Here is a 24,525-nt window from a genome sequence, read left to right as displayed (position 1 = left end):
CAACGACCTGACCAACAATGTAAAGGAGTAAATCTTAAGGGGCATACAAAGCCAAAAATGGCTAAGTTGTGTAAAACAACGCCCCAAATCCTGATCCTGATCCTGAACCAAAATAAGATTCCTCGATCTTCCCGACGTCTTCAATCTTCGGTGCGCGCGAACCGGTTAAGTACACCGTGCGCATGCGCAGTTGAGAATTAAACGCACGTTTCTGGCAACAACAAGGCCACTGACAAATTTCATTGCTGTACTATTTAAGTAGTAAGCATACTGGTATTTAGGCCCTAGTTGGAACTCGTTCAGCAGAAAACGCCTTCAAACGAAGTAAGTTTTCGCGGAATATGCTTTATGAAACACCTTACCAAAGAATAGGGTGAATTTACTGGAAAAAGTGAAGTCAGAAGGCTGATCTGTTATCGGTCCACTAATTTTTATATATATATATTTTTTTTTATGGATAGCTACATTGCATACTACAAAACAGTTATTCAAATACACGATTGGAAACATTACTGCCGCTCAACACGTGTCAGCGCAATTCCGAATGTTTCTAAATGAGTAAAGCCAGGAATGATTGACACCAAACTTACGAAAAGGGGTGTGAAAGGGGGTCAGAAAATAAATTTATTTCACATTCTCCGGGGAAAAAAAAAGTTTCACATGATTCATAAAATCATGGACGTCGGTCTTAAACGGTTACAGATCAGAACTGTCTGTAAAATAGTTGCCACTGATATTGTTGTTCTGTGAGCTGTGGGAGTGACAAGTACAACACACTACGCTGTGTTGTGAAGAAAGGAGCTGAACTTAAAATACTTTCTCTGTCACAGTAGACATGTGTGGAGAATCATTTTGGAACAATGATGAATGTTTATTTCGTGTCTGTAATGTAAAGATTTCCATAGGTATAGACAAGCACACAGAGACATGTAGCATGTTTGATTTCCTTATCATGTTTACCAAACTGTTGGGGTCAGCCCAATATATATGTTCCCCCAGGCAATCATATCATATCAAGGCGTGCAGGCCTGACGAGGCCTTTTGCCCGCTTGATGTGGGGAAGAAAAAGAGAGTCCCCACATATGTCTGATGCATTTTTCAACATTGAGTGCGCAATGCTTGAAAAATCAATAAATATGTAAATGAGTTTTGTCATTTAAATTTTTCAAATGAATATCAAGATAATTTTTAAATGTATTCACTGTTCCTACGGAAACAACATCTTGTGACAAATTGTTCCAAACATTTGTTACTCTGTTAATTCCCCCCAGGTGTCCCCTCAGGTCTATGTTTCCCCAAATGTAAGTTTACTGGACCTTTGTTCATCCAGGTGTGCCTCCATGTCTAGACCCACTGCTGACCACTATTTTCTGCAATCCAAACGTGCTGAGTGGTCACATCTGTGCATTTTATTGAATAATACTATTTATATAGATTTTACAGGTGTTTAACCCTGCTGACCACTGACAGAGTTCAGCTTGCACCACTTTGTGACGGTGATGCAGTATTAGGACGTCTTGGCAGAGTTTGACCAATAGCTGACCACTATTGACCACTGTTGGCCATTGCTGACAGTTACTTGCCACTGCTGATTACTGCTAATCACTACGCAAAATATTTTCAGACTGCGTCACATTGTCACGTTTGTGCATTATTATGATGTCCTGGTAGGTTTTTGACTGTATACTGACCACTGCTGGCTACAACTAACAGTTATACATAACTGTTCAGATTGTATTGTTTTGTGATAGCTATGAAGTGTTTGGATTTCTTGATAGGATTTTCCAGTTGCTGACCACTACTGACAATTGTTGATCACTGTAGACCACTGTTGAAAAGTTTTCAGAATGCAGCATTTTGTTCATGTAATTTGTATTTGTATTTCTCTTTTTTTGTCACAACGGATTTCTCTGTGTGAAATTCGGGCTGCTCTCCCCAGGGAGAGCACGTCGCTACAATGAGAGCGCCACCCATTTTTTGTATGATTTCCTGTGTGCAGTTTTATTTGTTTTTTTGCATCGAAGTGGGTTTTTCTACTGAATTTTGCCAGGGACAAGCCTTTTGTTGCTGTGGGTTCTTTTACATGCGCTAAGTGCTGCACACGGGACCTCAGTTTATCGTCTGATCTGAAAGACTCTTTTGCCAAGTTTGACAGGTCAGTGACCAGTATTGACCAGTACCCCAAAAAATAGACCAACCAAAATTTTTGTGTGTGTGGGAACATAGACCTGGATGATTATAGACCCAGTGGAGCTTAGACCTTACGGAAGATAGACCTGGGGAAAATAGACATGCTTCCAAACTGTGTGTATATATACAATAACAAAAAATAATTTTACGTATGTATATATATATATAATTTGTTTATTTATTTATGAATGTAAATTTGGATTATACTGTCCATACATGTAGATCACCTTTTCAAAGACTGCTAAGAACGACATACTGGATTTAAAAGCTTAAGACAGAAACAAATTACAAAAAACAATTTTAGGTATTTTCTGGAATGCTTACAAATTAGTTATTCTCCAGGCCAGTGGGTAATGAATTTGAATATTGTACATATATATATAATATATAGTATGGTATAGTATGGAATTAAGATTTAGAATTGCTTATTACAAACATAATGATGCGCCTCATTTACAGCTTCTTGGCTGTATTCTGTTGAAGTATGAACTAATGGAAATTATCTCAGATAACAGAGAGGAAGGTTGCTGAGACTGAGTTGATAGCTGTTAAGAACAACCACAACACATATTAGTTTCCTTCCTTGTTTTTATCTGGCAGACGTTGGTCTTGTTATTAATGATTGTGTTTGATTTGTGTTGCATGTTTTACCAGTTTCGGAGAACATGGAAAGGGCTTCACGAAAACAATATCAGTCTGTCCTTAAATATGATGGACAAGAATCTAACTCTTCTGAAGATGAAAGCAGGCAGCAGTCTTTTGGATGGATATGTGTGCAACTGTCCTCAAGTGCTGCTTGTGGTATCATCTTTGGGTTTGCCCTGGAAAAAGGCAGAGGTACTGATTTTTTTTACTTTCAAATCCACTGAATCACATTTAGTGATCTTGCAAATAATTTGGCAAGCTGAGTAAAGACATTTGACACACAAACGCATGCACGCTTGCACTCATGAATGCACACACACAAACAAAAATGCACGCACATGCGTGCACGCACACATGCACACACACACACACACACACACACTCACAAGACAATGTTTTCAGTTAACCTGAATATTTTACCTTCTGTTCTCTTAACAACCTAGACTGCATACATCTTTTTTTTTTATTTAATGAAAACATTTTACATTTATGGACATGTGTCATACTGATTAGCTGGAGTTCACTGTACTTTTCAGACTTGGTTTAATTTATTACACGTTCATTAATCGGTGATCTGTATGCCAGTTTTTTGGTTTAATTTATTACATGTTCATTAGTCGGTGATCTGTATGCCAGTTACCTTTGTTTTATGGCTCATGGACAGTTAGTATCTTTATTCTATCTTGGTCAGTTCCATTTGATATTGTATAGAGTGTGTGTAGTTCAAACATCTTCCAATGATGTCCATTGAATAAGCATTAATTAATTTAGTTTTTAAACACTATTTTCAGGCTTCCTTTTTTGTCAGGACAGTAAGCACATCCAACAAGTGAACAAAACTGACATTAACCTTATATTACATTTATATAAAAATGCTCAAAGAAAATTAATACTAAACACATTTGTATCAGTTTTTCATTGCATTTTTTCACCCATGGTTTTAGTGTTTGAATTTACCTAAGTTATGTACAACACTTCTTGAAGAGTAATCCAACTCCACATTTGTACTGGCTATTGAATGGTTTTGTTTACTGGTTACAATGTTTGAACCAACCTTAAAGCTACCAGAGATGCCAACTGTTACTATTTCACCATATTTTATTACGCTCTTTCACAGTTTGTTCTGACGTTATGCCAACGTCAAAATTGTTCCAACGAGTTCATTTTCGATTACATAGCATGGTCACATGCTTTCCTGAAGTAATATTACCCAGATGCTCTAGACCTATCGATCACAAGGCCAGGACAGTCACCACTAACCTTGGTCTCATGTGATGATGCTCAGCTAATCACATGCGTGTTTCATTGAAACAGCATTGAGTGGACCAATCAGCTTAATTGTTTGCCTGAACAAGAGGCTAAATCAAGTGTTTGTGTGCCTTGTAGATAAAATTTACGTTTGGTTTTGTGGCTTGGAGTCTGAGTGTTCCTACCAAATTAAAATGTTGCTACCAAATTTCCTGTTTGTTTCTACAAACACTTGACAGGGGTTGGCATCTCTGAGTTATATATTTTGTTTTTTCATTGGTTTTGTTTACTGATTTCAGTGTTTGAGCCCCAGGTGATTATAGACCAGATGCTGTTCACCCGATTTGTGATGCTGAAAATGTTCCTGTCTGCATCAGCAACAAGTAAGGTGGTAATTGGGGCACACAGTATTACTCCGGATCACATTTTGATTTTTGTTAGTCTCTTTGAACTGTGCAGACCATCAGTCATCTGTGGCTGACACATGCATGCACTCATATGCTCATGCATGCATGTACACACGCACACACACACACACACACACACACACACACACACACAATCATCACACACATTTTACAAATGTAGATGCAAAAAGAGTTTGATCCAGAAATTTTTGGTGACATGCAATAATGCATAAGGGAGGCGCACCGTGATAGAGGTGGTTAGGCATTGGGATTCTGATGCTGAGTTCACCAGTGACCAGTGTTCAGGGTTCCATTTCACTTTCAGCAGCCATGGTGTTGTGTCCTCGGGAAAGGCACTTTATTCCAGTTTTCCTCACTCTTCCCAAGTGTGAATGGGTGCCTGTCCAGGGAAGGTTGAAGCAGTGGTAGGAGAGGTTTTGGACCCGCTTATCTATGCCAGTGAATGTGATAGATTGTGGGACCTTTCACGTTTTGATTGCTGTATCGTGTCATTTTGTTAAAGGATAAATGCACAGAACCCATTGAGTGTATAGAAATGGTTTAATGGACAGAGTATGTAAGATATGATATATGGAACCATTCACATTTGTATTGCAGTGTATGTCATTTGACAGGTTTGATGGGTTGCATTTTTAGAACAAGGTAACAAAGAATCATCTTCACAAATTTGTTTCTTTTTGCCACTTCTCTCAGGAAAAGAGGCAGATGCTGAAATGTTGTATGAATAAGTAAACAGCAGCTTGACCTTTGTTTTTTTGTTGTTTTTTTCCAGGCATGTTCGTCTTCAGTAGTTTATCAATGCTGCCTGCTACTCATCAGCACTTTGCTCGTGCCATGCGCGAGTTCACGTCTGGCTTTGGCAACAAAGGGGTGGTCAGCAGCCTGGTTGGAGGAAGCATCCTTGGAATTGGAATGACACTTAGCGGGGCGGTGAGATGCGCTTTTTTTTTTTTTTTACCTGACGGTCATGTCACAAGAAATATGTTTTGTGTCACAGGCATACACATGGTCATGAAGTCTACCTGCACTGTGTTAACTCGTAGATGATACATAAAAAATCATACACATGCAGGGACTGTACACCCAATTTGATTTGTTATGAAAAAAATTTATCTTATAAATTGATCATGTTATCACACTGGGCCTCTGTGGTAAGAAGGTAGGGTGCATTATAAATACCCATTATTACTATCATATGAATATAAACTAGTGCATATGAACAAGAGCATATTATTGGACACAGTTGAGATCAGAAAATGTTAAAAAGTCGGATATTATGACAGACTGGTGAAGAAAGCATATGTTTAAGATGAATTGATTATGACTAATGAACTGACACTGGTTCTTTGTGACCTCATGTGCAGTGCCCAGGTATGATAATGGTGCAGGTTGGGACAGGAACACAGAATGCAGGTGGGTGCTAGACATAAAGTTTATCGATTGCCTTGATGAGTCAGTATGATTCTGCGTGGTGTGGATGTTTTACGTAAATTGGTGTGATTCTCGTTGGTGTGGATGTTTAACATAAAGTATATGGATTGTCTTCGCGAGTTGGTGTGATTGTGGGTGGCGTGGGTGTAAGAAGTAAAGTCAATGCATTTGCCTTGTTGAGGTGGCATGATGCTTGGTGGCCATTTCCCATCATGCAAAAACAAAAGGGTTGTTTATTTATAGGGTCAGGAACATATATTCCATTGCATTCTCAGTTTTAAATTTTGAATTTGCATGGAGGGTGGGAACAGTGGGTGGGGGAGGGAGTGAGAATATGTGTGTGTGTTTTTTTAGTTTAACTAATATCTTTTCACAGTATAATTTTCAAATCTTCAAAAAAGAAGGTAAGAACAAAATGCAATGTAAGTTACAAACTTGGAAAAAAACAACAAACAAATGTCCTACTGGAATGTGAACTTGACAGCTTTGTTGGCCCATTTAAAAAGACACCTCACTTTACAAAATGGTTCATTTGTTCCTCCTAAAATTAAATGATGTATGGTCTGACTAATTTCTAGATAAAATCAGATTTTAAAAAATCAGTAGAACTTCATGCATACAATACAGATCAAGCAAGATATTTTTCAACCTCAAGAATCATGATAAGGTGTGTATGTGAACATGTTTGTTTGTAAACTTGTGTTGAAAAGTCCTTATTTGTTTCACATTTATTTTGTGGAAGAAGTTGTGTGTTTATTTTTTTTCTTTATTCTGCTCAGACACTGACTATGAAATATTTGTTTTGCAATATGTATCTTATCTTATGTAATTTTATCTTAACGTTACATTTCTCAATGAATGTTGTGTTCCATGAAGGATCTTTTGAACCACTTGATTGTATTTTTGTTTAGCTAATGATCCTGACACAAGAAACAAAAGCATCAATTTCTTTCCAAATAGTAATATCGTATAGAATTATTTTATAGACTGTATTGGATGTGAACATGTACATCTCTCTTTTTTCGATTGGGAACAGTCTTTATCATTTTTTGAAAAGGAGACAGACGCACAAGGTATATCAACTGCCAGTTTGGTCTGAAAAGTTATCATTTACAAACAACAGGAATGACTGGCGTTATTTGAACTTACATTTCCATTTGTTTCACAGTGATTACATTACTGGGAGGACTATGTGGGGTGGTGGTGTATGCTTTGATGGAGCCCTTCATGGTGAGAGCCACAAAACCCAAATCTCCACTTCAGCAGCACTTGTAAGTATGATGTTTCATCCAGTTTCTATCAAGTAACTGTTTAAGCATGTGGACTGATCACATCTGTTTAAAAGGGGAAAAAAAGGAGTGGGCTGGGAGCAGAGGCTTGTCATATGCACAGACACACTGCACTGGTTAGGCTTTGAGAACCTTCCAAATTTCCAAATGCTGGGGGGGGGAAAGCAAAAAAAAAAAACCAACAAAAAAAACCCTACAACACAAACATGCACACACAAACACATACATGTTCTTCTCAGCATGTGACTGTGTTTCTTCTTCAGCTTTCAGCTTCAGAACCTTAGTCATTCCAGTCAGCCTGAAATCAAGGAACCAAAACAAACAGTAGGGTACCGTGAAAGGAAAATGGTTTTGACTGGCATGAAATCATCTGAAGTGTAACAAGAGAGAGAGAGAGAGAGAAATTTGAATACTACCAAGCACTACTCAGCTTCAAAGGCCTCCAGAAAAAAGTGGGGGGTTTTTTGTTTGTTTGTTTTGGGTTGTTGTTTTTTTTAGATAAGAGAACCAGAATCAGAATCATTTTATTAGGGAGGGTTTGCGGGCCTGCCTTGATAATTTTATGGCAGAGTTTATAAATGGGTCAGTTTGAATGCGTAATGACAGAGATGTGACAAGAAACATGATCAGAGTAAACATAGAGGACTAAAGCAAATGATGGGTGTAATTCTAAAACCAAATTCATCTTGTAATCTTGCAAAAAGATAATCACCGAAATTGTTCAAAATCATTTTGTCAGGACAGTGATTTCCATGATGAAATTTTAGCCTTTCGGTGATCTTGAAAAAACAGGAAATGGAGACGTGCATATGCATGCGGTTTTCACTAAAAGCACCCGGGGAATCACCACAAATATCATATAAAAGTGGGTCTGCAGATCCTCCCTATTATCTCAGTTACAGAAATTCAAGAGTGGCGAAGGGCGTGATACATAGAGATTTCAATCAGATCAAGAAGATATCACATGACATGTAACAAAAACCCAAATCAAAGTCAAATAAAACAAATATTACACTCTTTTTTTTTTCTTCTTTTTTTTTCCGTCTAATTCTTTTATTCTTTTTTTTTTATAAATCAGTTTGCACCAGCATGTGGGAGGGCCCTATTTTAACGTGGCCTTACCGTTTGTGGTTGTGCTGGGGGTGGTGGTGTTTGCTGCAGAGCTGTACGCTCCCTGGGACTCTGAGGTATGGCATCTTGTGCAGGATGTTTGTGTCACTGAGACTGAGTTACAGCCTATGTGTGTTTGTGTGTGTGTGTGAGTGCGTTTGTATCACTATGACTGAGTTACAGTGCACTGTGAGTATGTGTGTGCATGTGTGTTTGTAATAATGCAAAAATCACTATTTACTTACTGAAGCAGTACTGGTATGTGGAATTCAAAGAGAATACCATATTGTAATAAAAACAAACAAAAATTTAATATGACATGAATGCTGTCAGTGATGAATTTCATTTTATCATGTAGTGCCCACATTTTTTCTGACATTCGTAATAGGTTGTTACCTGATGAGTATTGATGTCCATAGTCTGTTTCCTCATTTTGTAAGTCATTCTCTGCAGGCAAATGGGTTCTGTTGAGACTTTGGTAATTCATTCAAACTTGAAATGTTGCTTGAGGCAAGTTCATGCATATGAGGAGACTTTGAGCCTTATTTTACCATAATTGATGCAAATGTTGATGGGTGTGTGTGTGAGCATGTGTGTGCACACTGTATGTCTGAGATTCTCTGTGCATATTAGTGTGGATGTGCTTGCTTGTGAGTACATGGTCTCTCTTATGGGATCTCTGTGCGTATTAGTGTGGGTACGCTTGCTTATGAGTACATGGTCTCTCTCATGGGATCTCTGTGCATATTAGTGTGGATGTGCTTGTTTATGAGTACATTGTCTCTCTCATTATGATTGATTGATGGATATGTTGGTTTGATTTGATTGATCTACAGGTTACTGTGGGAGGGGAGGGGATCCTGGGGTCACTGTCATGGCCGCCCTACATGGCGGGCATTGTGGTGGGACTTCTGCAGATTCCTACTGTTCTCATCAACTGTGACACACTGGGTGTGTGCATGTGTGTGTGTGTGTGTCTTTGTGTGTGTATGTGTGTGTGTGTATGTGTGTTTGTCTGCATGCATAAAAGCAAGTTCAGTACATATCTAAGGATCATGTGTAAGGAAATGCTCTGTGTGTGTGTGTGTGTGTGTCTGCGTGCATGTAAGCAAGTTTGGTACATATCTGAGGAAATACTGTGTGTGCGTGTTTTTTTGTGTGTGTATGTGTGTTGTGTGTGTATGTTTGCGTGCATGTAAGCACAGCAGATTTGGTACATATCTGAGGATCATACGTAAGGAAATGCTTGTGTATGTCTGTCACGTGACCGGTCGAGGTTGAGGACCACCTACAACCCGACAGGCCCCGCGCAATCTAATAAAAGAAAATTTAAGAAAAAAATGGGTCTCCGGATCCTCGCACGCTCAATTAAATGCAGCCAACACCAAGAATTTGTACACAATACCACACTTTATTCACTCACTCACACGGATATACTGACAACCAAAACAGCAGTGGGGCCTAACTATTTCCCTTAATACCCCCTCCACTCCCCAAACTTACTAACCCGCTAATTCAAATTGCCACATCATAAGTGGGAATGAGGGAAAAATAAATGAGTAAATCACATTCGCTCGAACACGTACACTCACCCCTCTTATGCACTGCTCTCACACATACACACGCATCCTCTACCGTCCATGTACGACTCGCATTAGTTCCGAACACACAGGTCCTTGTCACAAACGACGCACGATGCAGACGACCACTGGGAGTTCTAGTCTTTCTGTAGACAGGTGGGGTGTAAAGCGGCAGTTGTATACGTTGGGGACACCCCTGTGACAGTCTCAGGGTATCACGGGTGCAGGGAAGGATGTGGATGTCCAGGACAACGGCGGACCACTCTTCAGAGCTGTAAAAAGACTCGAGTGAAGAGTCAAGCAAAAATAAAAAAACAACAACAAAAAACAGTACATGTGCTAAAGCAGACACACAGAGGGGTTTCGCACACACTCACATGTACAGCTGAACGCCTTAATACAACCGTAAAAAAAACACACACAAAAAAAAACAACAAAACAATAACAGAATGTGTGCACACAGATATCCATAAATCGGAATCCACAAGGATTAGCAGGGGCACACTGCACTGAAATTAAAGTATGTATCTCAAAATGCAATAATAACAACAACACCAAAACCCTGAAATATATGTCAACGGTCGCTCCCTGTCTATAGAAAAATAAAAACAAAACTAGCATTCTTCACCATTCTAACCTGACTCACCTCAAGAGCTCGTGAAAAAAAAAATAATACGGGAGATTAAATCCCTGGAACTAGGACGTAATTCCAGACCTCCTGGTCGGACATGGACCCAGGAAATGTAGTGGCACTGGAGGCCCCAAACCCGAACTGAATCGGTAAAAAACAACCCCTCACTCCAAAACGAATGGAGCAGGAACAGTGACTAGTGCGGCGTTGACGACCGTTGGTCCCTCTCTTCTTCCGGTCCCACAATTCCTTGCTGCGATGCATGCTTCCATTTCCGCCCCAGTACCCCACAACAAAATCGTCGGACAACAGGTTCGTGTTTAGAGCCAAGTCGAAGTGAAACTCTTGGCCGTCGGCGCGACGCCCGCAAAACACACTGTTCTTCCCCAGTTGATCTGACCCGTCGAGGTAGATTCCGTATGAATTGTCCTTATCAAACTTGTAGTTGAGCTAAACAACCGGCAGATATGCATGCACGAAAAAAAAAAAACATCAACCTGAGCTGACTAGAGGGAGGGAAGGAGCACACGCTCATTCGCGCGTACACACGCACATGTGCACGCACGCATAGAAATAAAGACAGAAAGAAGGGAACAAGAAAAAACAAAACAAAGCAAACAGCGAAAATCATGACGTATTCGAGGGGTCAAGTTGACCCAAATTCCTTCTCTTTTTTTTTTTTTTTTTCAACGCTACACTGTCGCACGCGACAGTTTCCCCCCTCCTTAAAAGTGTCGATCTCAAATCTGAGATTCACACTTACAGCCATGCACGGTTGACATGCTTCGTCAATTACTTGAATTGTAAAATAATTATGTGAAACAAAACACAAGAAATGGTAAACGCTGTGCACTGTCCCCGCTCAACAGACCAACGGATCAAGCGTTCCAACCATCCGCTAGGGCTAAATCTGTATCGCATGGAGAAACAGTGGGACAGGGCCAACACACCGGTCAACCCCGGTGCAGCGACTCGGCATGAGTCAAACCTCCAGTTACTGCCCAGTCCTACTCAGGTAGTCTGCCCCCAGGTTGTCGACACCCTTGATGTGTCTGAAGGTGAAGCTGTGAGACTGGAGCTCCACAGCCCATCCCATGAGACGTCGACTGACGGGACGGATACGGTGCAGATACTTGAGAGGATGATGGTCGCTCTCAAGCACAAAATGCCTTCCGTACAGGTAGGGATAGAACTTCCGTATACCCCAAACCACTGCCAGTGCCTCCTGCTCTAGGGTGTGGTACCGCTGTTCAGCTCCACTGAGCTTCTTGCTGGCGAAAGCTATGGGTTGTAGTCCTTCACCGTGATCCTGAAGAAGCACGGCCCCAAGGCCCAACCCTGAGGCGTCTGTCCGTAGCACAAATGTTTTGCTAGGGTCGGGAAGGACCAGCACTGGGGGGTTGATGAGTGCTTCTTTTAACTTGTCAAAGGCTTTCTGGCACTCATCCGACCACAGAACTTTGTTGGGCTCACTGCCCTTGGTCTTGTTGGTCAGAGGTAGGGCTGTTTCTGAGAACTTAGGCACGAAACGCCTGTAATAGCCAGCCAGTCCAAGGAAGGCACGCAGCTCCTTCTTTGTGGCAGGAGGGTGTGCTTCCCGGATTTTTGCTACCTTGTCCTGTTCTGGGTGCAGCTGACCACCCTGGAGGTGGTGTCCAAGAAAGCTGATTTCCGGACAGCCAAGCTGGCACTTAGTAGGTCTCGCCGACAGCTGTACCTCCTGTAGGCGGCAGAGTATCTGCTGCAGAACTTCGGTGTGACGATCCCAAGTACCGGTGGCCAGCAGCAGATCATCCATAAAGTTATGGGCATCATCTAACTGCAGTGGTCCCAGAACTCTTCGCATGATGCGACTAAAAATCGCACCGGCCGTTTTCAGCCCGAACGGCATCACCAGCCACTGAAACTGACCCTGTGGCGTCGTGAATGCGGTCTTGGGTCGGTCACTCTCTTTCATGGGTATCCGCCAATACCCTTTAGCTAAGTCGAGTTTAGAAAAGTATTTGGCATGGCTCAGCTTTGCAAAAATCTGGTTGACATCGGGCAACGGTTCTGCATCAAAGCGTAGTACCCGGTTGAGACGGCGAAAGTCCACACAGAAGCGAACCTTCCCGTCTTTCTTTTTGACTAATACGATGGGTGCAGAGTAAGGTGACGTGGCAGGCTCAATCACTCCCATCTTCAGCATGGATTGGACCTCCTCTCTGATTACGTCATACTGTGAGTGGGGCAGTGGGTACTGGCGGACTCGTACTGGTGTAATGTCCTCCAGAACCAGCTCACACTCCCCCACGGTGCACCTGAGGGGAAGGTCGGTGAGAACGCCACTAGCACTCTGACAGATACCCATGATTTCCTGCTTCTGTGAAGAAGTGAGGTTTGTGTGGACAGAGACATCTTTCCATGTCTCTTCTGCTTGCAAGGGTAGAAGTGGAATCCCCTGTGAGCTGAAAGAGCCTGTGTGGTCATCTTCTGTTTCTTCTATGACCACTGGGGCTACAGCTGCGGAACACTCCTCTCTCCGGGTGTACCGCTTCAGCAGATTGGCATGATAGAGTCGTGGGGTTCCTTTGACCGCAATACGGTAATCCCAGTCGCCCACCCGCTCTATCACCCTGTAGGGGCCCTGCCAAGCAATTTGGAGCTTGTTCTTTTTCTCTGGTAAGAGCAGCAAGACTTCGTCTCCTACCTCAAACCATCGCTCACGGGCTTTTTTATCATACTGTCGCTTGTACTTGGTGGCTGCTTGCTGCAGGTTCTCTCGTGCCAGCCTGCAGGTCTCTTCCAGCCGATTGCGCAGATCCACCACGTACTCTACCTCCGTGAGGGTTTCTGGAGGCGATGACGCTTCCTTGGTCCACAGCTGGCGCAAAAGAGCCATGGGCCCCCTGACCGTGCGGCCATACAGAAGCTCAAAGGGAGAAAACCGCAGGGACTCCTGTGGCACTTCCCTGAACGCAAACAGGACGGCTGGAATGAACAGATCCCAATCCTTGGGCTTCTCAATACATAGGCGTTGGATCATTTTCTTCAGGGTGGCGTTGAAACGCTCGACAAGACCGTTTGCCTGTGCATGGTACGGAGTCGTAGTTCTGCCATGGATCCCCAACAACCGGTTTACCTGAGTCATCACGTCACTTGTGAACTGGGTACCTCTGTCTGTGAGTACCTCCGAGGGTACTCCCACTCGGGTCCACATTTGCCACAGTGCGTCTGCAACTGTGACAGAATCGATCCCCTTCAACGCAACGGCTTCTGGGTAACGTGTGGCGTAATCAACGACCACCAGAATGTAACGATTGCCCCGCGCAGAGGCTGGAGTGATTGGACCTACGATGTCCACTCCCACTTTCTGGAAGGGTTCTGACACAAGAGGGACAGTACCTAACGGCACACGCTGGTTCTTACCACGCGGAGAAGTACGCTGACAGACGTCACACGACCGACAGTACTGGCGGACATCCTTGCACATGCCAGGCCAGTAGAAGTGTTGCCACACTCGCTCTTGTGTCCGCCGAACTCCCAAATGCCCCGCCATGGGTATGTCATGCCCTAGGGAGAGAACAGTGCGCCTGAGGCCCAGAGGTACCACCAGTTGCTTGAGGTGCTCCCCGTTCTTGTGGAACACACGGAACAAGAGACCATCGTGCATTGTGTAAGATGCCTTACCCTCCCGTTCTGTGTTGATATTGGGAGTTGTCGCTTGTCTCAGTTGCTGCAGGGTGTGGTCTCTGGCCTGAAGACGACGGACGGTCTCCCTATCTGTGTGGAGAGCTACTGTGTCTGTCACCGGTCCCTGAGTAGGCTGTAAGACGGGCGCCTGATCCCTTGCCATCGCTCGTGTGGTTACTGCTGCCAGCACCTCCCTGGGTAGCTGTGTCGACACCCCCTGTCGTGTACCGTCTGCGAAAAGCACATTGTTACCAATGAGCAGTGTATATGCAGGATTCCGGAGTGCCACAGCCCACACAGCTCCTTTAAAGTACGGTGTAGCAACCTGTACCTTAACATAAGGACGGACAGCGTTGAAGGACTTTTCAACTCCAGTCACCTGACACGTTCCTCCTTTCTCGGCATCAGGAGGTACCACACTCTCGTCAACGAAAGTGCATGTAGCGCCAGAGTCTCGAATAGAATCGACTATCCGATCCTCTACGAGGCTGAGAAACACAGAACAGGTAGGCCCCATTCCTCCTTGGTCACCTTGTTGTTCAGCGCTGAACACAGGTACAGTTGCTAAAGCGCAACTCTCGTGTGTGTGGCCGACTGCCGCTTGTTGCCTCCGGTCTCTCTTTAACTTTGGACAGTCGCGTTTGTAATGTCCCCCATCGCCACAATAAAAACACTGATTGCCCCCCTTACCCGGTGCAGTGGTCGACTTAGGGGCAGACGCCATGCTGCCACGAGGCGGAACAACTGAATACGGTGATTGTTCAGCCAACGGATGCTGAGAATAGCTTAGGTTCCCACGCTTCGGCATGGGCGAAGACTTGAGTCCCCCACCTAGAGAACCTGCACTGGTCTTGAAGACCCTGATTCCCCTTCTGGCTTCCGCAAAGCGTTCGGCCCTCTCTATGACTTCCTGGAACGTTCTAAGGCCTTCATCCCTGATACACACAGCCAGGTCGTCTGTCACAGTGCTGAGAAGCTGCTCAATAAGAATCAAGTCCCTCAGTGCCATTCCGGACATGGTTTCCCAGTGCTCGAGCGTGCGCTTAAGACGAATCCCAAACTGGATGAAGGACTCACTTCCGGCTTTGCGTATCTCCCTAAACTTTTTACGGTAAGCTTCAGGAGATATCCTGAACTGACGGCGAAGCGCCGCTTTCAGATCAGTATAAGAACTCTCCGGAGGTAAGTTGTTAAATGCCTCCCGGGCCTTTCCTGTCAAGGAACTAATCAAGTAAAGTGATCGAGTCTCTTCTGCCATGTTATAGGAGTCAGCGACTGCTTCGAAATGATCCAGAAAATCGTCGACGTCGTCGCCTGGGCGCAACTCAGGAAGAGTCAGCCTTGGAGGGGCGAAAGTGGGCAGTCTCGCTGCCGGGGACTCCTCTCGGCTAGGCCGCTGAGCAAGGCTTTGAGCCAAAAGCTCAAATCTCTCTCGCTCTAACTGCCGGAGCTCCATCTCCTCCTGTCGACGTATCTCCTCCTTCCTCTCCTCCTCCTGTCGACGTATCTCTTCTTTCCTCTCCTCATCTTGTCGACGCATCTCCTCCTTTCTCTCCAAATACAGAATGAGGGATGTAACGTCGCCCCCCACCATGGAGGTATTATCATGCGTGTTAGATTCTGAAACCCGTGAGGTCATAACCCCAGGAGTGCCAGTGACGTACCCAGTGCCTGAGGTAGTTATCTGAGAACGTACCTGTGAAGGACTGGGGAACCTTGGGCCCGTAAAAGCTCCCCCAGGAGTGGTGACATTTGTCCAAACCACTGTGGAAGTGACTGGAGGAGTGTTATACTGTGCCTCCATCATCTCCTTGATCCAATTAGGGGACTGCCGAGAAATTCCTGAGCCAGGGCCCAGAGTTTTCAGAAAGGGAGAATCCTCCCCGACACCGACCACTTCTTTCTTGCCTGAGACCGCAGCTGACCTTGTAACCGGTCCTTGGGATGGATCTTTTCCCATGACATACTTGGAAGCCATCGTAACGGACCCTGACACTATGCACAAACAAAACCAGGGGATTATGAAGAAGTTAAACACGGAAATGCTGAGTTACCACTACGAATAGCTATCACCCCTTGTGTTCTTCAAAAACTGTTTATGAGGAGCAGTCAGTGTAGATACAGGGTACCCCAGTGAGTGGAAAAAAAAAAAATATATATATATATATTTACTGTTAACTTCCCACTCTAGCTTCCCACATATAATAAAAACAAAACATTGCCAGTTACAAAATAAATAAATAACTTGGATAATACAAACTACTTAGTGAAAGCTGCGAGCGGCGATCGGGAAGCGGAAGATCCCGGACGAGCCCCCAAAAATTGTCACGTGACCGGTCGAGGTTGAGGACCACCTACAACCCGACAGGCCCCGCGCAATCTAATAAAAGAAAATTTAAGAAAAAAATGGGTCTCCGGATCCTCGCACGCTCAATTAAATGCAGCCAACACCAAGAATTTGTACACAATACCACACTTTATTCACTCACTCACACGGATATACTGACAACCAAAACAGCAGTGGGGCCTAACTATTTCCCTTAATACCCCCTCCACTCCCCAAACTTACTAACCCGCTAATTCAAATTGCCACATCATAAGTGGGAATGAGGGAAAAATAAATGAGTAAATCACATTCGCTCGAACACGTACACTCACCCCTCTTATGCACTGCTCTCACACATACACACGCATCCTCTACCGTCCATGTACGACTCGCATTAGTTCCGAACACACAGGTCCTTGTCACAAACGACGCACGATGCAGACGACCACTGGGAGTTCTAGTCTTTCTGTAGACAGGTGGGGTGTAAAGCGGCAGTTGTATACGTTGGGGACACCCCTGTGACAGTCTCAGGGTATCACGGGTGCAGGGAAGGATGTGGATGTCCAGGACAACGGCGGACCACTCTTCAGAGCTGTAAAAAGACTCGAGTGAAGAGTCAAGCAAAAATAAAAAAACAACAACAAAAAACAGTACATGTGCTAAAGCAGACACACAGAGGGGTTTCGCACACACTCACATGTACAGCTGAACGCCTTAATACAACCGTAAAAAAAACACACACAAAAAAAAACAACAAAACAATAACAGAATGTGTGCACACAGATATCCATAAATCGGAATCCACAAGGATTAGCAGGGGCACACTGCACTGAAATTAAAGTATGTATCTCAAAATGCAATAATAACAACAACACCAAAACCCTGAAATATATGTCAACGGTCGCTCCCTGTCTATAGAAAAATAAAAACAAAACTAGCATTCTTCACCATTCTAACCTGACTCACCTCAAGAGCTCGTGAAAAAAAAAATAATACGGGAGATTAAATCCCTGGAACTAGGACGTAATTCCAGACCTCCTGGTCGGACATGGACCCAGGAAATGTAGTGGCACTGGAGGCCCCAAACCCGAACTGAATCGGTAAAAAACAACCCCTCACTCCAAAACGAATGGAGCAGGAACAGTGACTAGTGCGGCGTTGACGACCGTTGGTCCCTCTCTTCTTCCGGTCCCACAATTCCTTGCTGCGATGCATGCTTCCATTTCCGCCCCAGTACCCCACAACAAAATCGTCGGACAACAGGTTCGTGTTTAGAGCCAAGTCGAAGTGAAACTCTTGGCCGTCGGCGCGACGCCCGCAAAACACACTGTTCTTCCCCAGTTGATCTGACCCGTCGAGGTAGATTCCGTATGAATTGTCCTTATCAAACTTGTAGTTGAGCTAAACAACCGGCAGATATGCATGCACGGAAAAAAAACATCAACCTGAGCTGACTAGAGGGAGGGAAGGAGCACACGCTCATTCGCGCGTACACACGCACATGTGCACGCACGCATAGAAATAAAGACAGAAAGAAGGGAACAAGAAAAAACAAAGCAAACAGCGAAAATCATGACGTATTCGAGGGGTCAAGTTGACCCAAATTCCTTCTCTTTTTTTTTTTTTTTCCAACGCTACACTGTCGCACGCGACAATGTCTATGTAATTGTGTTCATGGGTATTTGTGATGTGTGTTCATACGCTTCTTTGTGGGCATATGTGATATTTTTGGAGTTTTTGCACTTCCACTGATTCACACACACACACACACACACACACACACACATACACACATACACACACCACACTCACAGAGAACTGATATTTGGACGTGGGTTTTTATGTGGTTTACAAAAAAAAAAAAAAAAAAAAAAAAATCTTCAAAACTTTTTTTTTTTTTTTTTGGGGGGGGGGGGGGGGGGGGGGGGTGTACATATGGCAACTGGCTTTAGCAACAGTTATCAGTGTGGTTTGATCTTTGCTGTTTCAGGCACCAGCACCAGCTACTGTGCAGTGTTGGCGCAGGGTTGTAGATTTCCGTCGGTGCGGAGACTCTTCTCGTACTTAGCTGCCTACAGATCGGGAGCAAGCAACTGGTGGCAGGTCAGTCAGCTTCTGTGTTCTGATGACTTTCCCCTGTTCTGATGGTAGACGCTCACTGTCTCGGGGTACAAGTTCGATTTTTTTTTTTTTTTTTTTTAAAGTTAAAAAAGTGATCTCTTGTGGCAGATGAACCAACGTGTGTCGTTGTGTATGGGGGACTTAGACTTTGTTTCCATGCAGTTCGATCACAACAGAAGGAAGCTTGCCTGGGTTTGTATGTCGGTTGGGCTATTATGATAGTTACAGGCGTAATCATGTTAAAGTTACAGGCATGATTATGTTAACCTTTTCATGCAGTTCGCTCACAGCAGATGGAAGCATGGCTGTTGGTTGGTGGTGGTTGTTGGTGGTCAGTTTTTGTAGGACTGTCATGATAGAAGTATAGTCTTGTCTGCAGGTGTTTTACGCAGGTGGGGCAGTGGCAGGAGCGTACCTGTCGCAGTGGATGGCGGGGTCGGCAGGCGGAACACCTGGGGTGTCTCCTGTGGCAGCCTTTATTGGCGGCGCCTGCTTGCTGTTTGGGTCTCGTCTGGCTGCCGGCTGCACAAGGTGAGAACCGTGAACATGAGGGCCGTTCAGTAAGTTCTGAGAGTTTGGCTTTCTGAGAACAGATATGTTTCTGAGAGCAGAAATGTCAACAGAAAGTCACATCGGCTTTTGCTCAGTGTTGGCTTCAGAAGCGCAGTCACCCTTGCCTTGTGTTTTGCAGTGCGGTTCAAAATTCAGTGGCTGGATGTTTTGGAAAATTGGTGTGTATGCTGTGACAAAAGTGGCTACAAACCTGATGTTATAATTTCTTTTATCACTATGCTAACCTGTTGTTATAATTTGTTTCATCACTTCATAAATTTCGTCACATCTCAGAACATATTGAATGGCCTTCATGCTCTTCCACAGTAGGATTGATGTTATATGGCTTGTCATGTTCTCTGTGTGTGTGTGTTTGTGTGTGTGTGTGAATCTGTCTCTTGTGTGTGTATGGCAGCAAATTGTCGTGTACATACATGTTCCATTATTGTGTGTTATGTGTGTTTGTATGTGTGTGTCTGTCAGTGTGTGGCAGCAAAAGTTATACATATGTACTTACTCAGTGTGTGTGTGTGAGCAAAAAGGTGTGTGCATGTACACATTCATTATGAAGTAGAACTGGTGTTTTGTTATTTCTTTTATTTTATATATGTGTGTGGCAGAATAACTTGATACACTCAGAAATATATCATTTGTCATGGAGGATAATTTGCACCCTGAACATTTCATTCAGTTCAGAGCGATTCCTTCATCCAGATCAGCTGAACAGCACTTCACAAAAACACACTTTCACTTAAAAGTCGAGGGCAAAGAGTTTTTTTGTTTTTTTTAATTACAACAATGTTCAAAGACATAAGAAATTGGAAAGTCAAAGACAAAGAGATTTTTATTGCAGCAATACTCAAAGACCTAGGAAATTGCTTGAAATTGTTTCGAACACATGTTAAAACTGGCATAGTGCATTCCACAAAATGTCCAGTCAAACCACATAGTCAGTGACAGTTCATTGTCAGTTTCCTAGTTCACAAGCATAGACAAGGAAGGAAGCTGACAACATGCTCACTGTGAATACTGCTTTCTATGAATTGCTGTTTACACTTCCGATTCTCTGTGAACGGATTCCCCAAAGTGACAATTTTTTTTCTTTCTTTCAGCATCCTTGGGCTCCACCTCCCTATATAATATAACGTTTACTCATATATGAGAGTGGGCTTTTATGTGCATGTATGACTTTTTTTTTTTACCCTGTTGCAGAGATTATTTTTTTCAAAATCTGTACATTACTATCAAAGTAATAAGTTACATTATCAGCTGACAATAAATGTACATGCATTGTATACATGCATTGTGTTTATATACATATATATATACATGCATACATACAAACATGGATATAAGTGAACGGACAGACAACATGCACACATGCACGCGTAGACACACACACACACATACACACACACACACACACAGGCACAGGCACACACACACACACAGAGTTTAGCAAAGTCTTACTTGACCTTTTATACCTTGCTGTTGAGCCACACACACACACACACAGAGTTTAGCAAAGTCTTACTTGACCTTTTATACCTTGCTGTTGAGCCAGCCATACACATTACCCTGGGGTAGTTTTTGACCAGTGAAACGCACACCATGGCAAGGTACAGAATGATGGTCAACCTGTATTGCCCTGTTGCAGTGGTCACGGGCTGTCTGGCATGGGTCTGCTGTCTGTGCTATCCCTGGTGGCAGTGCCAGCCATGTTCGCAGGGGGCATTGGCACCGCCGTCCTCAGCACAATGCTCTAGAATCCTTCCATCGACCAACCAGAGCTTGTGGATGGAGACTGGGTGGTTGGTAGGAGTGGGAAAAGTGCCATTGTCAGAGACAGATGTGATGCATTAGGGTCAGGGTTTCGGTTTCAAAAGATGATATGAGATTATATCGTTTTGTCAGTGTGTATTATGTATAATCTGGGAGGTGCTGAACTGTAGCTTTGTGCTCTTCCCAGAGAGATCAGCCCGAATCTCACACAGAGAGAAGTCTGGTATGACAAAAAGGCATCAGTACAATACAGTATAAAATAAATTATGTTTTATTCTGGTTACTACTGTTTAAACGTTACGCAAACAAAAAAGTGTATGGAGTGGTCAGTGTCAGGCCGATGTATTATGTGCATGAATGTGGACTGTGCTTGTGCCTCATTTTCTTTCCCAGGTCGGTCTTGTCTTGGTTTGTGGGATCACTACTGACAGGTGGACATCCTCATATGGCCATGATGTGTGGTCAGATGGGTTGAGAGCAACAATAATAAATGTCATGAATGCAGACTGAATTTTTTACGACATCTTTCTGACAGCATAAATCGAGCATAATTTACTCTACTGTTGGTGTTCTGTTTATGTGTGAAGCTGTGTTAGTGTGAGATTGTTAGAGAGTGAGAGGGTGTCCGTCTGTGAATCCATTCTGCGCATTCTTGGATAGTTGGTTTCTCTCACATTGACTCATTTCCATGAGAGTACTTTTTTGTGTATGATTGTTTTGATTTGATGATTGACTGATTTGGTGTATGATACGGGGAAAGGAAGGAAATGGAATTTGTTTTTTGTCCTGTTTAGGGCCCCCCTTCTTTCTTTGTCCAGTGGTTTTCCCTTTATTTTAATGATTTTTTTTTTTCATTCTTCTCATTAGTTATTGACTGTGTACTACAAGGTGATTTAGGCATGCTTGCATTCACACATTCCAGTACAGAAAGGGAAGCTGGTGTTTAAAACAAGAAAAAAAAATCAAGTTACATGGTGATATGTGAAGTACTGGAGGGATCAGTTACAAGTGAGAAGAATTGTGAAGTTTCCTCATGCAGAAAGACAAATCAGTTGATCACGATCTGAACAGATTGCAGGGAGAGTCATGTAAAACATCCTGTTCATCACCATATCTTGTACTTTCATCTCGTTTGTTGTCACTGTGTGAAATCGAGGGTATGCTAACTTTAAGTGATGGAAGGTGGTGTTATACATATCAAAATTCAGTGTGATCTGCTGAAGCTGGAGTGTACGACTCAGTGGCTGTTGTTTTCAAAACGTGTATTTTTTTTAATGCTCGTTTTGTGTTCTGTTAAATTTAGGATTGCTTGAGGGAAAACATATGTGTAAAATATATGTGCAATTTATTTCTCTCTGTTAGGAAAGATTAACAGGTGCTTGAGTTGCTTACACACGCATCAGGACGGTGTTTTGTGTGTCGAGTGCACTACTCTTGTCTTGTAAAACTGAAGAACGGAAGGGGAGGTGGGACTGATGTGATATGAAGTGAGAGAAAGAAAGAAATAAAGGTGGGGAAAAAACGTCTGACCTGTTATTTGACTTTCAATTTTTGTGGGTGAATGAATAGTATGTGATGTTTTGGTGGTTGTTTTTTTTGTTTGTTTGTTTTTTTTAATATTTTTTTTATAGATTGAATGGAGGAATGGGAATACCAATCTTTTCAGTCTGACTATGTGTTGACTATGTTTATGATTATGACTTCAGTAAGTGATTGAACTAAATGCTCAGATTGCACTCTGTGATCTCTGTTCAGATTCTGAGGTGTCTTTTGTATTACACTGCATGTCTTAAAGTTCAGTTTTGGGTTGAGAAATTTAATGGCACATTGTGTGCACTGCCATAAATTGTGCATGCCAATCCGTCAGGTGCCTACAGTGCAGTTAGCAAGTGATAAACAAGAAATGTACTGAATGCACAGTTGTTTATTCTGCAGCGCAGCAACTGCAGCAACTGCTTGAATCGCTTCTATTCTGGGTGTCAGATCTGTACAAATCTTCCAATGGGCTAGATCTGTACAAATTTTCCAAGGGGGTAGATCTGCACAAAACCTCCCAAGGGGATAGGATCTTGACGAACGTTCTGCGAATTAACGAATAAACGAATTGATGCATAAATTAAGTTAAATAAATCAATGATAACTGCATGGAAAATAAAGGATTAAGTGAGCGTGGAAGTATAAAATAATATTGATTTACATCTGATAATAAAGAAGGGATCAGCTCTCTGTTCCCCCAGGTCTATGTTCCCCCAGGTCAATATTCCCCAAGGTCTATAAATGTTCCCCAAGGTCTAGGACCACTGCTGACCACTTTTGACCATGAGCCAAAGTGCTCAGACTGTGTTATTTTGTTACATCTATCCATTATTATATCGCGCAGCATGTGACCTCTACTGACAACTGCTGTACACTGCCAGAGTTCATCTTTCACCACTGTGACGGCTATGCAGTATTTAAATGTCATGGAAGGGTTTGATCATTAGCTGACTAATATTGACTGTTGTTCGCTTTTACGGACCGTTTGCCAATGCTGACCATTCACTGACGACTACTGACAAAAAGTCTTCAGACTGCATTGTTTTATCACGTTTGCGCATTATTTTGACGGCCTGACCACTAGAGACCAACACTGACCACTGAGCACCGCTGACAACTGATGACTGACCACTGCTGACCAGTACCCCAAAATATGTATGATTGAACTTACATAGGCCTGGGGCATATAGACTGGGGACATATAGACCTGTGGGAACATAGACCTGTGGGAATACAGACATGCTCCCATAAAAGAGCTGAGAACAAAGAAACAATAGTTATTTACCGGGCATAATTTTCCATATACATCATACTGGGAACATTCGAAAAATGGCAACCAAAAAAAATCCATGCCACAGTTAACTCTTTCACCACCAAGTTTGTGTGTGAACCCCCCCCATTGCCAGATACTTTTAGAGATGATGCTCTCAGTCAAAGGCTTCGGACCATGTCAAAATAACAGACTTGTTCACTTCAAACTCGGTCAGAAGGCAAAGGTTAGTCATTGTTCTGTTGGTGGGGAACTGGTTGCACCTGTCAAGCTTGATTACGACGTGAAAAATGGTCCTTATGCATGACCCCTTGATGTCAACTAAAATCGCCTATGGCGGTGCACTGTCTAAGTGACAAAAGTCACCTGTGGCGGTGCACTGTCTAGCGGTCTGGTCGACTAAAGTCGCCTATGGGGGGTACACTGTCTAGTCGAGTAAAGTCACCTAAGGCGGTGCACTGTCTAGTCGAATTAAGCCACCTATAGCAGTGAAAGAGTTAATGAGTTATCTGTTTCAATATTAACACACGTGACTGACTGTTCGCGCAAAATCAACGATGTTTTGTTGCTAAAATTTGTTCACTTTCACTAAAAAAAAGGGGCGCCGTGGGTCAGTGCAGTTCTAGTTAAATCAAATCGAAGCCTATCATCAGTGGCCTGTCATGTCATGTACTCAGTTACATAATACCGATTGGGGCAAAGATCCGAGAAAAA

At 43.1% G+C, this 24,525-nt stretch overlaps 1 protein-coding gene across 1 annotated transcript; it reads left to right on the top strand.

Annotated features, from left to right (window-relative positions):
* Nucleotides 1–189: 189 nt before the first annotated feature.
* LOC143281215 (uncharacterized) lies at nucleotides 190–22,531 on the top strand. Its single transcript, XM_076586298.1, has 11 exons — nucleotides 190–324; nucleotides 2,845–3,027; nucleotides 4,383–4,466; nucleotides 5,284–5,441; nucleotides 5,876–5,924; nucleotides 7,111–7,213; nucleotides 8,310–8,418; nucleotides 9,178–9,292; nucleotides 18,541–18,653; nucleotides 19,051–19,202; nucleotides 20,881–22,531. The coding sequence occupies exons 2-11, from the start codon at nucleotides 2,856–2,858 to the stop codon at nucleotides 20,987–20,989; spliced, it is 1,164 nt and encodes a 387-aa protein (XP_076442413.1). The 5' UTR covers nucleotides 190–324; nucleotides 2,845–2,855; the 3' UTR covers nucleotides 20,990–22,531.
* The last annotated feature ends 1,994 nt before the right edge of the window (nucleotides 22,532–24,525 follow it).

The sequence above is a fragment of the Babylonia areolata genome, chromosome 4, assembly GCF_041734735.1.
Source record: "Babylonia areolata isolate BAREFJ2019XMU chromosome 4, ASM4173473v1, whole genome shotgun sequence".
NCBI lineage: Eukaryota > Metazoa > Mollusca > Gastropoda > Neogastropoda > Buccinidae > Babylonia > Babylonia areolata.
Note: the sequence above shows the minus strand (reverse complement) of the source record. Positions and strands in the feature narration are given on the sequence as shown.

Excerpts from the sequence above, each read along its gene's own strand:
- LOC143281215 (XM_076586298.1), top strand. The coding sequence starts at position 2,856 with ATGGAAAGGGCTTCACGAAAACAATATCAGTCTGTCCTTAAATATGAT. Across the intron at positions 3,028-4,382 it reads TGCCCTGGAAAAAGGCAGAG|TGTTTGAGCCCCAGGTGATT; the intron begins GTACTGATTTTT and ends TACTGATTTCAG. Across the intron at positions 7,214-8,309 it reads TCTCCACTTCAGCAGCACTT|TTTGCACCAGCATGTGGGAG; the intron begins GTAAGTATGATG and ends TTTATAAATCAG.